At 41.9% G+C, this 16,450-nt stretch overlaps 1 protein-coding gene, 2 long non-coding RNA genes and 1 other non-coding gene across 4 annotated transcripts; 3 read left to right on the top strand and 1 right to left on the bottom strand.

Moving 5' to 3' along the window:
* Positions 1–22: 22 nt before the first annotated feature.
* LOC145426260 (uncharacterized) lies at positions 23–2,143 on the top strand. Its single transcript, XR_013906981.1, has 2 exons — positions 23–400; positions 1,981–2,143. It is a non-coding gene; the product is annotated as an uncharacterized LOC145426260 (long non-coding RNA).
* LOC113019793 (U1 spliceosomal RNA) lies at positions 1,399–1,561 on the top strand. The gene has a single exon (XR_003272100.2). It is a non-coding gene; the product is annotated as a U1 spliceosomal RNA (small nuclear RNA).
* Positions 2,144–4,993: 2,850 nt separating the features above from the next.
* tmem88b (transmembrane protein 88 b) lies at positions 4,994–10,375 on the bottom strand. Its single transcript, XM_026161662.2, has 3 exons — positions 9,879–10,375; positions 7,674–8,084; positions 4,994–5,842 (listed from the first exon to the last, which is right to left on the bottom strand). Exons 2-3 carry the CDS (start codon positions 8,076–8,078, stop codon positions 5,558–5,560), a joined length of 690 nt encoding a protein of 229 aa, XP_026017447.1. The 5' UTR covers positions 8,079–8,084; positions 9,879–10,375; the 3' UTR covers positions 4,994–5,557.
* LOC113018564 (uncharacterized) lies at positions 5,917–7,817 on the top strand. The gene is made up of 3 exons (XR_003271815.2): positions 5,917–6,040; positions 6,863–6,972; positions 7,679–7,817. It is a non-coding gene; the product is annotated as an uncharacterized LOC113018564 (long non-coding RNA).
* Positions 10,376–16,450: the final 6,075 nt, after the last annotated feature.

Raw genomic sequence — 16,450 nt, 5'->3', positions numbered from 1 at the left:
TGAAATACCTGGGATACCTCTTTGGCCGTGGACAAATAAAGCCACAAGATGACATGTCATAAAAATACTTGCAAAACAGGACATTTCTTTCTTTTTACAGGCTCCACGGGCTTTTACTGATATAAGCAAATAGTAGACGGTCAATTAACGACAAATATTAGACAATTAATGACTTTCTTAAACGTGCGTTTGAGACAGACATCGTTCTCTAAATGTTATTTACTCAGCAGTCTGTTTATCCTGGAATACGTCGTGTATTTTATGGAGTTTTCCCTGTATGTTGGGCTGTATAAAAACAGTCCAGTCGTCATCTTCAATGGCACCTTCAGCTTTCCTCAGATGAGTGTTGAAAATGTCGCTTTTGAGGCCTTAAACTCGGTGGTGTCGCGCCAGTCCATGGGTAAGCCAATGATTAATAAATCATTAATAACCCCTGCTGTAACTGAACTTTTCTTTCAGGGTACTAATTAAGTTAACAGGCTGGTAAGCTTGTGCATCACCAGGTGTCGGATAATGTAGGTCTCCTCTGCTAATGAGTAGCCGTTTATACTGTTTTCTTTACACTGTAATGTATGCGAGTATGGGATCGTTTATGGCAGCTAAAACTGTGCACGTTGATAGCTTAACTTCACCAAACAAGTTCTTGTTTAAACGCCAGATGACTTTTATTCAATATTTGCAAAATAGCCGTGTGTTCACAGGGCTCATAGCAGCTGGCCTACTGCACATGCTCCCGCCCCTGGTCAGGGTTAGCATGTCGCTCTGTTCGGTGGTCCACTAGATGGCGCCAAAACTCACAGTACTCTTACAGCCACGCTAGCATGACATTGCTGGAGCAGTTTATTCGTAAAATAGACGAATGTCGACGCATGTTTTGTCCCATATGGACTTGTTTTACAGTGTACTTATTTTTTTCTTAACATTTTACTCCAGTTTTATTAATCTTTTGTGAGCAAAGCTGGGGAAACACCTGTTAATAGACACCAGGTCAATTTGGCTGAATGAAACCACAGTTAAAAAGGAAAGCCTCACTTATCACGTTAGTCTTATCATTTTGGACGCTTGCCGAATATATTACATAAATGAATCCCTAGTCATTGTCATTGTATAATGATTTGTAAAACTTTAAAAAAAAAATAAAACGCTCGCTGACCGGAAGTAAGCTGCGACGTCGAACCCATACATTGCGGCAAAGCATTATGGGAAAATCTCAGCCTATTTAACTTTCAAATTAACTATTACATGTCAATAAAATAGCATTAATCATTTGGTGAACGAGTTAGATTTTAAATTATGATCGTGTTCCACTAAACATTGTGTTGCTGCTTATTTCCGTAAAACCGTCAGGCTGACTCGTATGCGGCTGAAACCCACCCCTCGCCCGGCTGTCTCCCACTCATACTTACCTGGCAGGGATGATACCATGATCACAAAGGTGGTTCATCCAGAGCGAGGCTTTGCCATTGCACAAAGACAATTCTGACCTCTGTGAATTCCTCAAATGTGGGAATCTCAACTGCACAATTTATGGTAGTGGGGACTGCGTACGCGCTTTCCCCTATTAACATGTGAAAAAGAAAATTACACCCCAACTCTTTTTCATTCAACAAGTACATCGTTAATCGGGGTGCATACTGGTATTTGAAATCTTTGAAGAGTGCTTGGATTTCGCGTGTAGTGCTTAAAACCTCTTGAAATTGTAACCGTATTTCATTCACCACAAATAACTATCTGCTTGAATAGTTTTCTTCAGATGGAGAAATAAAATGAGTCCCGAAGTCTAAAAGCAAAATTTTGCCTTGCTCCTCAGCATGTCTGTCTGCCGAACAGTCGGATGGACAGTACAGTAGTGCAATTCATCCTGATCGGTGATTGGTCAAAAGTCTAGAGTGAGAGAAGAGGCTTGTGATTGGTGAAAAATGTGCAATGAAGAAGCCTTCTTTTATTCATTCAGTCTGTTGTCTGATTTTTCTTTATCAGGTGATGTTTTCAGCTCCTTTATCCCGCCTGACGCCTGGACTGCTGTCTGTGGTCTTCAGCATGATCACAATGTGTTATTTATGTATTTTGACTGGTTTACAATGACAGGACAGTAAGCATTATCAGTGTATATTCCAATAAAAGCATCTAGTTTTTACTCCAACATCGATGAGGATTTTCTTTTGGCTCTTTTGAACCAACAGGTTGGAAAGTGCCCTGAAATTAAGAGCAATTGAAAATCAATTCCTTTCTTTTCTTCTGTGATTATTATGTGCAAAGTCTTTTAGGTTCTTCTGACAATGTAATTGTTTTACTTTTCAACTGGTAAAATCTGAAGGATTATTCATGCCATGACACTGTCATTTACAGACAGGCAAGAAATTAAAGGCATGCCCTGAACTCCTGATCCCCACACAGAGAGACATTGTTGCACTTTGCTGATAAGTTAGGGTTCACTTGTCAAAGGTAAGAGTTGTAAAATCATTAGAAACTTGCTATGAGAGATTATGTTTGTCCTGTGACAAATAGACTGAATAGTTGATTATGAAAATGGCGTGATCATACACCATGGCTTTCACATTCACCTGATGTCAACCAAGACTATCTGGGGAAATTTGACTCACATAACAGATAATAGCTCTGTTAGTGTTTCCTAATCAATTCCAGGAAACACTGAAGTTGTTGCGGAGGCATGTGTTGTACAAATACTTCCAAAACTTGTCTTTGCCTGCTTGTACACATTGCTTCTTTGGTTCAGGTCTGTTATGTGTTTCTACATAGTTGTGTCTACATGTCTAAGACAGATTAAAGCCCAACTTGGGCATTCGTTAAGTAAATCCACAACTCACTGTTACTGTAACAGAGGACACTTTATTAAAGTGGATGAAACAGGAATACAGGAAAACAGCACTGCAGGATAGTCAATCAGTGAGCTGAACTACAAAAAGTCAAAAGTGCCTCTCAGGTAGGCTGGAATCATACATGTTACCATCAACAATATCATTGTGCATGTACTGACAATAGCCAAACACGGGTAAATGTGTAGTAAATGGCAGTGCGGTAAATCTGCCTAGTATGATATTAAATACACGTACTACTTCATATATCTCAGATCGTTTGTAACGAGCCACGGAAAGCATCGTGTTGACTTGAAGGCGCGTGGATACCCTCTGTGCGTGAGTGAAGGCTGAGCAGCTGCTGTGTGCAGGTTTGGTGAAGACCATACTTCTCACCAGGCCTGCTGACGAGGTGCATGGGCATCTGGATTTACAACATGACTTGCTAATGTCGCCAACATCAGTTGTAGCCACTGAAAAGACTAGAAATGGGCGTAATACATTAGATGTCGGCTAGCGCGCGGCTAACATTTACCACAAAGAAAAAGGCTTAAATGCGCTATCGTGTAATTTCCGCTAAATCCAGAGTCGATAAATTAGCGTAAACATAAAAGAAATGCCAGTTTCCATAAAAAACAGCGGGCTTCTTCGCTGTTCCGCTGCGTGTTGTTGTTTTGGTGACGCAACTTCCGTCGAGCAGACGATTGGTCGTCTACAGTGGGAGCCGACGCTCCTATTGGCCCGAGTCTACAGTGTCTACGCTCACCGTAGACTCCGGGCCAATGAAAAGACGTAACCGTCTACAGTCAGCGTAGACTTTGCCCACATGCCTGGAGGTTGCTGTTTTAATAAGTGTTTGCTGAAAAACAACAAATACAAAGTATGGATAACACAAGGAACAAATCCACCTGAAAGGTCTGCAAAAAGGATTTGCACCTTTTCACAGGGGGCACTTTGCGTAAGCCCTAGTACATAATTTTCCAGTGTGTGTACATTACACATGCTAATTTTTTCAAATAATTGTTTTGCTATGATGATTGAAATGCACTGAGTATGATACAATATGGCAGCGTTATTATAGCCGTTATGGCGAGGTGATGTATGAAAGGCTGTGAAATTAGCTAACATTACTTAGCAGTAACAGTAATGTGACTTCACTCAAGTGAAAGCTTTAAACGTTAGCCCGATACTTAACTAGCCAACATAAGGCTTTCTGATTAAAGACTAAAAGCAAACTTATCGCCAAGTAAATAGGATACTGTTTATATTTTTGTTTATGACTGGCATTAACACGGTGCCTTTGGAAACACCTTAAGGGGCAATCATGGTAATAAGAGGGACTGATCCATATGTGCATAAAGAATTGACAATTTTTGTGCTACCGAAGTTCCCGGCTTTCATTCAAAATCTGTTTATCGTGAGCACCTACACATTAAACAACTTAAACATTGTAATGGCTTCAAGCTCGCGCTGAGGCCTGTGTGGCACTATCAGCCACTGTGACAGTAAACAAATTTATGTTTTTGTATATCAATATTTCATACTTTAAGGCTGCCTGTTTATTTAACGGAGATGAAAAAAATACATTACAATTGTACCTAAAAATATCAAAGATGATAGATTAAATAAATAGATTTTAGGTAGATGCTTGTGCATTCTTAAAGTCTTATATGTTGATTTGAACTGAGTGTGTCATCTGTTCAAAGCCTCCCAGTCAGTGCTGTTCTCCATGCCTGTCTTACTGTACACGGTGCACAAACACTTTAAAGTTGATCATTTAGGACTTCAACAATAATATTACAGGAATGTAGTAAAACAAAAAAAACCATCTGTCTCCTACTTTTTGTGTCACGTAGGAAAGAAGCATCAATATCTGGTGAGAAGACTTATTAGTTTGGCCTTGCTGTGTATTATTTTGGTTTGATTTTGATGTTTGGTGCAGTTTTCTTGTTTTGTTTTCAACAGGAGATTTGATTTGAACACATTTGTACATCTTAATTTTTAAGTGAGATGTGCCTTTTGAGTTTCGACACTATATGCATATAAGGCAGCCTTTTCCTTTTGCAGTATTTTTGTGTGGTGTGTTTTTCTCTTTTTAGTGAAAGGGGAACAAAGGACATTTAAACTGCTTTTGAACTCTGTAAACTCGCGCTAATAAAACGGCAGACCACACCAGCTAACTCTCGTAGCTTTATTTATTCAAAAAAAGGAAACAAAACATGCAAGAGAATGCAGTTACAGTTTGCAACAGCTAAAAAGAAAACTACACTAGACATATAAATGTTTCTCATTATAACATAAATGTGACAGGATACAGCTGTGAAGTGTCAGTACAACCTTTGTGGGATTTGATGTTTTTCAGATGTTCAGCTTCCTCTCAATCACTTAAAAACACATAAAAATAAACCAGACCATCATGTAAGTGTCTTTTTGTCTCGGCTGTAATTTATTGACTTGAACAGGCTCTCTTATTGAGACCGTGTTATTTAACAAAGTGGAATTTGCATTTGTTTTAGTTTCATTTGAAGTATACACGCTTTGTATGGATTCATTTTTTTCCATAATGCTGAGGCAATATTGTAACTAGAAAGTTACAAGATAATTATAGTTCACATATCTCAATTTTCCTGACATCTGCTGCCTTTTCTTAACCCCTCTTTTTTTGTTCGTGCCCCTTTACTTAATCTAAAGGTCTTTTCTCACCCCATTTTCTTTTCCCCTTTACCAAGCTCACAGTCATCTCACACCCAGACCTTCCCCTTTCCACCGCCATCAGCAGCATCTCGACCCCCGCAGCAGCCCGTGCCCAGGCCACGATGCTGGGTGGCCGGGAGGTTCTTGTACACGGCCCGGCTGTATGGAATGAAACACAGGCCCAGCTGGAGGTGTCGGGCCAGACGACAGTATGCAGCCAGCGCCAGGACTAGCAGAGGGGTGACCAAGAGGAAGCCCACCACCAGCAAAGCCACACAGCCTCCATCGGTCAGTAGGTCTGAGCAGTAGGGTGTAGTTCCATGGGGGCGCACCTGCAGACCACATGGCAAACTTTAGTGTTTTCAGTCAGTCATCATTTTAAACCTTTATTTTGCAACTTTACCCAGGATGATACATTTTTTAAGAAGGCTCCGCTCCCACATAGTCGCACACACGAAAACCTTGGCTGATCTGCCGGCCGCCATCACAATCCAGAGGATGACGTAGTGTATGCGGTATGTGTGTATGAGGTGAGGACAGACACCAGTTGGTAGTCTGAGATATAACACTCTCATTCTCTCGCACACACATAAACATATGCATGTCTGAGAAAAATTAATGGAACTAAAAAGACGTTGGTTGAAGCTACTGTGAGCTGGATTGATGCTCTATGTCAAAGTATGTGCAATAGCACAGTGGGAGTGGAAGGAAAGGTGATGGGTTCAAGATATGAATGTGGAAGAGGAGGAGAGGCGGTATGTCTGAATTATCCCTATAAGCCTGTGAAGTGAACATATGAATGCACGAGCAAAGTGCAGGCTGCAAGAAAGTAAGAATGACATGGAAAACACTAAACTCAAACCTCTGTCAACCTTTGTCTGTAGAGTTGCAAAAAGGGCAAAGCAAGGCAAGAGTTGTGCACCAGAATCCACTGGAATTTGAAATAAGGTCTTCTATATTGTTCTTTTAAATGATTAAAGTCGTGCAGTCTTAAAGCCGTATAGCTGATTTAATCTTACTTTTAAAATAAAAACAACGAACATTCTGCATAAAAATATAATATAGTGCGAGTTAACGGAGGAAGCGTTTAGAATAGGAGTCGTAGAAGATAAGAGTCGGACAAGTATGCCCGTGTTTGTTTTAAAATCGTGAGAGCTCCTGAATGCCTCCAGATCTGAGGCAGGGTGTACTGGGAAAGGAATGCACTTGTTTCTTTTTTGCAAAAAGTTGTATATATTGCATGTGTGGTTGTGTTTTCTTAAATACTTGGATCCAACTTACTTTCTTTATATGTTTTTTTTCTTTGGCCCTTTTTATTTCTCCCGAATTTTCTCCTTTCTTCACCCTCCCAGATCCTGGTTAATCCTTTTCTAAGCTGGTGTCACATGAGGTCTTACTGTGAGAGAACATGAGAGAATCCTGGTCCCTCTGGTTATTAAGGAGGCCTACACAAGTGCCATTGGTATGTGTGAAAGCCTCTGATCCACCATGACTTTTTGGTTTAGTCCAGGTGATGCTTCTGCATACGATGTTAAGTGAGCAGCTTGGTTTTAGCTGTATGTGCTTTTCAAAAATATTGTTTCCTCACATGCAATTCTGTGTATTAACCGTTTATTTCGTTTTTAATATTTATGTTTTTCCGATATTATGCTTTCACAATCATATGTTAAAAAGTGTATTTTAATCCCTAAAGCAGACATTCTTTAAAGGTTTGTGCTCTAATGCCTATCCTACTCCTGGCCACTTGCCCTGTCCAGTTGTTTCTCCTCAACATCTAAAAGAATCTGAGACTTATCAGATCATAAAACCTCTCATCGATGATAAAAGCCAAAGCACTCCCTAAGCCCCAAGCACAACTATTTCAAACTTGTGGATAAAAGTTACAAGATTAGGACTTGTAGATATTTCATAAAAAGATTGATGCAATCATCTCCACTCAGCATCTCTCCTTACATACTCCGGTGGTTTCAAATGTCTGCGATGCATGATTTTTGAGAGCAAATAGCTCTATGAATTATTATGAAATGCGTCGGAGGATGCATGCAGATGTGCTAATCGAGTTTAAATTGCGCCTGAATGCCGCGGTGCAGAAGAAGAACACAAAGAGTTCACACAGTTTTCACACGTTCCCGTTCATTCGCTCCCCGTTTTCCTTTCTCTTACTGTAGAGTGACAGAGGAAGCCAAACACAACCATGACGATGGCTGGTGTCAGGATGATCCCAAACACCAGTCCAGCGAGGCACGCGTTGATTGCGGCGATCAGCACGTTCTGAGCGGTGACCAGCACCGAGCAGGCCCAGCAGTCGAGAGATCCCCGCAGCTCCAGAGGAGCCTCGCTTCCCCCGCCGCCACTCTCAGCTGCAGAATAAGGAGGAGGCACAACCACACGTGAAGGTGTTTCTCTCCCTCCACCCACAGCCGCGGTGGATGCCAGGGAGTTGGAATGGTGAAGATGCTGCTGCTGGTGGTGGTTGGTGTGGTGATGGTGGTGGTGAGGTGGCAGTTCCTCAGACAAGTCCAAGGCCTGATGGTGTGCCCCCCTCTCGAGAGTACCGGCCATACTCATAACGAACTGTGTGAAGAAAAAGAAATCGGAACTTGGTCTGAATCAACATCAAGGATGAGGAGATTGTGCACATCATTGCAGGTGTTTTGAAGGTGTTGTATGTGTGGCCAATGTGTTGGTGGTTAGAGACTGTGTGAGCAGTCAGGTGTCAAAGTGACAAAAACCACTGAGTTAGTGGTTGTGGGTTCACTAAGAGGTTACATGCTTTTTCTGTCAGGAAGCTAGGAAGCCTTGTGTGATGCCATCTGTGAGGTGATGATTATCAGCGAGCTGATTGGCCAAAAGGAAAAGGCCCCATAATTGTTATATGTAGTTTGTGAAGTGGAGAGATCAAGGCTAACTCGCATGAAAGTTTGTACATGTGGGTGTTGTTTGCACATGTAACTGTGGCTATGTGGTGTTGTGTGTTGTGCCTCTGCAAGTACCGATGCTACTAAAGAAAAAGGTTTAACTCCTCAGGCTAGTTGTTGATCACAGATATATCTTGTACTAGTAAAACAGTCCACCGTTACAAATCGAACCCTTAAAATTATCCATCCATCCATTTTCCCGCAATATTATTAATGGCCAAGGTGCCATTATTGCAAGATGTTAGGCATTTTATGGAAATCAAATGTTTCATAAAGTGTATAGAGTCATTTAACTTTTGTAAATAATGGCCTCGTGAGCATGAAATATTAAGAATAAGTTATGGCAATTTTATATAACAAAAAATCGGGTTGATATTTAAGAGATCTTACACCAGGACGTTGCATTCTTTTTGCGCTAGGGCAGATTTTATGGGGTACGCAGCTGCGTCTGCTGCAGGATATCCTCACTTCTCTGAGGTCAGGAGACAGCGATGACCATGTTGGAGAGAGGACGTGAGAGTACCACGGCTGTGCAAGCTGCCAGAAAAAGCTTCAGTGCCGGAAAAATCCCAGCAGGAAAGACCTACTCAACCTGTCATCCTTTTATTTTTAAAAGCGTTGCCACACACTGATAGGAAGGCCATCTTTTCTTTGACTTGAACGAGTCACAGATTCATATTTATGCCGTACGGGAATGCTGTGTGGACAAAAATTGAGCACATTAGAATCTGTCCTGTGCAGGAACCAGTGGAGGACTATGCCTGTGCTGGCGGTGGTGTGATGTGTGTAATGAGTGGTTCATTGTGATGGCAAGATGGAAGTTGCGTGCACAACAGCAGCTTTTTGTACAAACAAAAACGGGTGAGGCCGTTTAATCGTGTAAAGTCAGAAAGGTCAGGTAAGATGGCCGTGTGTGCACGCTGTGCGCACTTAAAGCTCAAGTCGAACAAAAAGTAACCTTCAAAATATATCGGCTAACGTTGGACTCACTGGATCTCAGCAGGTACAGCAGATCCGGGGCTTTCGCGATGCTGTCCTGGGTGCGTTAGTGTAAATTTTTCCACGCCTGTGTCCCATTGTTATCCCAAGTGTTTTTGTAAGGTGGAAGGTCATAGAGGAAGGACTGGCAGGAAAGTGTGTATGCGCACATGCGTGTGTGTGTGTGAGGTGACTCATTGTGCAGCTTATGGGAAATACATTTAAGGACTCCGCCCATTTTACTCACTGCTCTTACTTTTCGTGGAGTAACGTGTTGTGTCGTAACTGTTTTTTCTTTCTTTTCTATTATCTGGAACAAAATAGCTGCAATAATACTTGTTTGTCTCTTATACTCATTACGTTCTGTTGAACATCACTCAATAGATGTAAACAGTGTTTTAGCTTCAGTGTAGTAACTTATATCTCAGCTGTTCAGTGTTAATATGATTTCATGGTTTGAGGTCGTACTCACGTTGTGCTGTGGGGCCCGGTGGACCTCTTGCTGTTCCTCCTCCAGATTTTTGCTGCTTTTCTCACTTCTTCTGCAGAAGACTTGTGACCAGTCTGTCAGCCACACTCGTGCACTCCCTGCACACTTTAATGAAGCTCTTTCGTTCTGCTTTTATTCCTTCAGCTGTTCTTTTCCAGTTCTCCAGAGTGAAGTTAAAACAGGCTTTGAGATCTTCTTGGAGGTTCCCCTTTGAAGCCTTATCTCTTTAGGTGATAAATTGGTGTCCTGCAGCTTTGCTTTTGGTTTCCGTCAGATATCCTGAGATGTCAGTGGAAAAGATTGCGTCCTAAATCTTCTGTCGTCTTCTCCAATCCACCGATCAAATTGTTGCTGTGGACGAAGTGGTGCAGAGATGATGGTGGAAATAACCGAAGCTTCCAGTTGCTGTGGTCTTTGTCTTCGGTATGTCAAACTTCTGTCTCTGCCCTCCTCTTTTTACCCCCCATCTGATTGAGTCCAGAATGCTGTATCTCCCCTCCTCCTGCACTCCCTGCATCCATCCCACTTTCTCCCCACCCATCAAACTTATCAAACCCCCCCCTGCTTTTCTCCTGCAACTCCTCTCACTGCACACATTCCACCTCTCTTATCCAGGACATGCTACACCCCTTCACCCTCTCCCTGTTGCAATGGGGGCTGGGTGTTGTGTGTTAGGGGTCAGAATGAGGCGGCTGACCTGATAAGTTGAGGTGCAGGAAAGCAGAAAAAAGGGGGGGAAGGGCAGTAGAGGCAGACTTGGTTTGTCTTAAAGGTGGAGGTACCACGGAGCCGAGCACATTCTTTTTATCATGTTTATTTGTATTACAGAGTCCAAAAACTGCTTTAGAAAATGTTAACCAGTGATTTAAACGTACAGGATGATAAACTCAGCTGGAGTTGATAAGAGGCAGATGATGCCATCTGACACTTAGAGTTTCATACACAGCTCTCTTAAGGTGTCAACGCAGCATTTCAGTCAGGTTGACTTTGATGTGGCTGCTGCAGTGCCCAGTCTGGGCCAAGCTTTAGCTGTCAGACAGATGGTCTCACGTTGACTCTAGAATACTTTATATACAGAGGAGTTCATGGTTGACTCAGTGACTGTGAGATGCCCAGGTCCTGTGGATGCAAAACAAGCCCCCATCATCACCCCTCCACCTCCGTGCTTGACAGTTGGTGTGAGGCGTTTGTGCTGAAATGCTGACTTTCAATCCTTTTAAAAGGCGTTTTTGGTTACATTGTTATTATAAATCATGAAGGTGTGATTTGGACCTCTGTGGGTCTTAGAGGTAGTCTGTGACACCAGTGTGAGTCCACGATAGCGCCCTCTTTGTGCTACATGCACAGAGAATCACTACGTTTAGTGAGAGCTGATCTAGATCTAGATTTAGCTTGACCATGTGTGTGTGTGTCTGTGTTTATATGTCTTTGTGGGGATCAAAAATTGGAAGTTTACTACACTTGTGGGGACCAACAGCCCTTATGGGGACCAAACTCTCGGTCCCGGAAAGTTTGAAGGCATTTTTGAGACTCAAAATGTGGTTTTAGTGTCAGGGATACAATTAGGTTATGGTTAGGTTTGGTCTGAGGGTTAGGATTAGGGTTAGGGAGTCATTGTTGATGGTTAGGGTAAGCGGCTAGTCAATTAGATGTCCCCACAAAGATATAAAAACATATGTGTGTGTCGTTTTTAGTGCAGTAATGTTTAATACATGTTTTTTGTTGCGTAGTTCATGCCCCTGTTCCTTAAATATACTGACTACACTGATCCGCTACATTTTACATGGTGCAGTGTTACAACATAGTTCAGTTTTCTCTGTAAAATAAAAACAAATACCGAAGTTGCATTTATGTTTAGTAGGTCTTCATAGAAATGAGTTTTAGATTAGCTAAAAAGATTTTTAAGTAGAGGAAACACTGATTTGACCTGCGCCGTCCGCTTAAAACACATTGTCTTTAAATACTGCGTCACGTTGTTGCTCTTAACACATCCTGTTGTCAGGGCTCGACAAAGCTGTCTGCAGCTTTGAAGACCTGATCAATATCCAGCAATAGTTCTGTCTATGCTGTTGGGTTCAAATCAGCCAGGTACCTGATAAAGTATAAAATTAAAGAATTTAAGCACTAATAGATTTAATATAAATATAGATGGTTCGTGGGTTTTTTTTGTGTAATCAGTTTGAAGTCACATGTATAGCTTTTGTCCTTAGATAACAGAAATAATAGCTAAAGATTATTAAAAAGTAAAATTACACACTTATATTATGACAAATGTTTTTTCTAAATGCTAAAAACACCCTCTATGGTATAAAACTCCCGTGCGCAGTGACAGAACGTTGGCAGGTCACCATGTCCTCGGGTTAAGCTAGAGGCCATGGGGCCAGCAGGAGGACAGGCTGAAGGAAATCCTGCTTGAAAACACACAGGAAGACCACCTCCGTCTGTCTATCTGTCCACCCCGCTGCAGTCAGGTGGCGATAAGAGAGCCAACGCTCTCGTCTCAGCCAAGAAAAAAATACTTCAGCTATGCAATCACTACCAAGCGGCGTAATCAGGACGATCAAACTTTGATGTTTGTTTACGCTGCTCTTACTGAGCATGAGAGCAAAGGCTGTGAAGTAACTATTTCATCTGTAATGTCGAGATCATACAAAAAACAACCAAGATCTGAAGTAGGGACATTTCTACTGTAGCATAAAGGCTTATACGTTTCTGCTACATTAAGCAGAAAGGTCACCTCTAGTTCTACATACCACGTATAGCTGTCCCATTGATGTCTTCAGATTTATTGGGTAACTGGGGATAATAAAGAGGCCAAAGAAGGGCTTTAAGTAAATAAACAGTGCAAGCTCAAAGCAGAGGAAAAGGGCTGGAAAATCAGGATCAGACAACACTAATTATTTTGCTTATGCTCTGATCTTTTATCATTTCACTGATTACAGCCTTTGTGGGTCTCTTGGGATGTTGCCGTCTTACCTCACTGCTTTCTATTAGTGTAATCTCCCATTCTTCATGTTTCTTGCAACATCTTACATCTGTTTATTATCGGACTGCTGCTACTGCTGCTCATCACACTAAACCTGAGGTGTGACTTTGACCAGAATAAATCACCATCTGAACAGATAGATTCTTATAAACCACGTAGCTTATGCGTCTCACCAGGACTTGTCTGACTAGAAGTTACTTGAAGCATTGATATACTACCTTTTTGCACTAGTGCTCATTGGTGGCTGTGGTGGTGTAAACAAAGAGCAATCTAAAGCAAACTTGAATGCGTTCTCTGTGTGACTTGTTGTCGTATAATCTGTGAGGAAAACCTGGCAGGTCTGTTATTGCTTTGTGCTGTTTCCTGCTCTGCTATCTCTTAGGTTTTTCTGCTTGTGCAATCTCCTTCCTTAGTTTATCCTGGGTTCTGATGTCCAACTGGAAACTTTTAGATTACTCTAGCCGTATTTTTTCACACGCTTGTCTAACAATAGCAAGCCCGAGGTGAGGACGTGAATAACAAAGCTGCGCCAAACATATGTCACAGCCAAAGGATATGACTGTTTTTAAATGGTTTGAAGGAGGGTTGTGACATATTTTAGAGCGGTGAGGTGGCTGAATGTGTGCTATAAATAAGAAGAGAGGCGCAAGAAGATGGTTAGCGCAGACGGATCATCAGAGAGGTTCAAGCTGTTGTATTCAGAGGTGCAGCTAATGAATACTTTGAAACAAGCTGGACACAGCTAACACAAAAAAGTGTGTCTTGCTCCTCCATGTGTGCGCTCACATTAATGAAGGCTTTGACAGGATTTATGTGGCGATTGATTTTTCGGCAAATTGTGTCACAGAGAGCTCTGTGTTTCAAATCAAATATAGAAAAGGTAATATATTTTTATTTTTTTTTTTTTGAGGTAATAAATATGTTTCAGTGGATTTTTTGACCAGTGTTGATACAAAGTAGCAAACCTAAAAGCCTGGCGATACATGATGAGTATCATGACAGTGGCCCAATTTTCCAAACTGTGTTAGCTGCAGGTCCAGCAGTGTAGAACCGACTAACTAGGATCTATAAGATATACTTTAATGCATCAACAACACATTCCCAAGTTTGTGCTGCTATAACTTCACTGCGCAGCTTCCTTCAGTGGTATTATTGAGAAACATTTGCATTCGAGCACTCGATTATTATAAGAATTAACAACAAGTGGTGCTTAGAGTGGAATAAATAAATAAATACAGTTCAAAAACAATTAATGGAAGACTTGGAAAACAATTGAGATCTCAGTGGGGTAAAAAAAAACCATGCTGAATATCTGTTCTGATATGGACCGAATAATGAGTTAGGTGTCAGGTTTCGGAAAGCAGGAACCAAACATAGGACCTTCTGAGTTGGCGACAGTGATATCACATAGTTTGATGGAAATGGCTTGTCATGTCTTTTATCTTGTCTTCCTTCTCTCACCCCAACCGGTCGCAGCAGATGGCCCCGCCCCTCCCTGAGCCTGGTTCTGCCGGAGGTTTCTTCCTGTTAAAAGGGAGTTTTTCCTTCCCACTGTTGCCAGAGTGCTTGCTTATAGTGTGTCATGTGATTTTTTTGTCCATGTATGTGTTATTGTAGGGTCTACCTTACAATATAAAGCACCTTGAGGCGACTGTTGTTGTGACTTGTTGCTGTATAAATAAAATTAACTTGCATTGAATTGAACTGAAATGTAAATGATCAAGCTACAGAAGGCTGAATTTAAAGACACCCAACAATCTCTGTCAGGTCAGTTCATTCTGCAGAAATTTCATCACAGCAACTCAAAATAATACTCAGTAGTTTGAATGTAATGCATCCTCCAGGAACTGCCTGCATGCTCTTGTCACATGAGCCCAGATATTGTCGTGCACTAGGAGAAACCCAGGACCCACTGCACCAGCATAGGGTCTGACCAATCTCTCCAAGGATTTCATCCTGATACCTAATGGCAGTCAAGGAGCTGTTGCCCCCGTTGCCCAGCCTGTAAAGGTCTGTGACATGCCTCTCCAGATCATCACTCACCCACCACACAACTGGTCATGCTGAACAATGTTACAGGCAGCATAATGTTTCCCATGGGTTCTCCAGACCCTTTCACGTCTGTCACATGTGCTCATGGTAAAAATGCTCTCATCTCTGAAATACACAGAGCTCCAGTGGTGGACCTGCCAATTCTGGTATTCTCTGGAATATGTGACAGTGAGCACAGGCCCCACTAATTCAATTCAATTCAATTTTATTTATATAGCAACAAGTCACAACAACAGTCGCCTCAAGGCGCTTTATATTGTACAGTAGATCGTACAATAATAGATACAGAGAAAAACCCAACAATCATATGACCCCCTATGAGCAGCACTTTGGCGACAGTGGGAAGAAAAAACTCCCTTTTAACAGGAAGAAACCTCCGGCAGAACCAGGCTCAGGGAGGGGCGGGGCCACCTGCTGTGACTGGTTGGGGTGAGAGAAGGAAAACAGGATAAAGACATGCTGTGGAAGAGAGACAGAGGTTAATAACAGATATGATTCAATGCAGAGAGGTCTGTTAATACATAGTGAGTGAGAAAGGTGACTGGAAAGGAAAAACTCAATGCATCATGGGAATCCTCCAGCAGCCTACGTCTATTGCAGCATAACTAAGGGAGGATTCAGGGTCACCTGGTCCAGCCCTAACTATATGCTTTAGCAAAAAGGAAAGTTTTAAGCCTAATCTTGAAAGTAGAGATAGTGTCTGTCTCCCGAATCCAAACTGGAAGCTGGTTCCAAAGAAGAGGGGCCTGAAAACTGAAGGCTCTCCCTCCCATCCTACTTTTAAATACTCTAGGAACAACAAGTAGGCCTGCAGAGCGAGAGCGAAGCGCTCTAATAGGGTGATATGGTACTACAAGGTCATTAAGATAAGATGGGGCCTGATTATTTAAGACCTTGTATGTGAGGAGCAGGATTTTGAATTCAATTCTGGATTTAACAGGAAGCCAATGAAGGGAAGCCAAAACAGGAGAAATATGCTCTCTCTTTCTAGTCCCTGTCAGGACTCTTGCTGCAGCATTTTGGATTAGCTGAAGGCTTTTCAAGGGGTTTTTAGGACATCCTGATAATAATGAATTACAGTCGTCCAGCCTGGAAGTAATAAATGCATGAACTAGTTTTTCAGCGTCACTCTGAGACAGGATATTTCTAATTTTAGAGATGTTGCACAAATGGAAGAAAGCAGTCTTACATATTTGTCAGAGCCTCAGGCCACTCTCATGAAGTCTGTTTTTGATTGTTTGGTCATAGACATTTACACCAGTGGCCTGTTGGCGTTATTATGTACTTCTTTGCAGTGCTCATCCTGTTCCTCCTTGTACAAAGGAGCAGATACCAGTTCTGCTGATGCGTTAAAGACCTTCTATAGCCCCGTCCAGCTCTGCTAGAGTAACTAGCTGTCTCCTGGAGTCTCCTCCATGCTCTTTAGATGGTGCTGTGAGACACAGCAAACTTTCTTGTAATGGCACGCATTGATGTACCATCCTGGATGCATTAAACCTGTCCAACCTCTGTAGGG

This window comes from Astatotilapia calliptera, chromosome 3 (assembly GCF_964374335.1).
Source record: "Astatotilapia calliptera chromosome 3, fAstCal68.1, whole genome shotgun sequence".
In the NCBI taxonomy this organism is placed as follows: Eukaryota; Metazoa; Chordata; class Actinopteri; order Cichliformes; family Cichlidae; genus Astatotilapia; species Astatotilapia calliptera.
The sequence above is the reverse complement of the archived record's forward strand: the minus strand, read 5'-3'. Positions and strand labels throughout refer to the sequence as shown.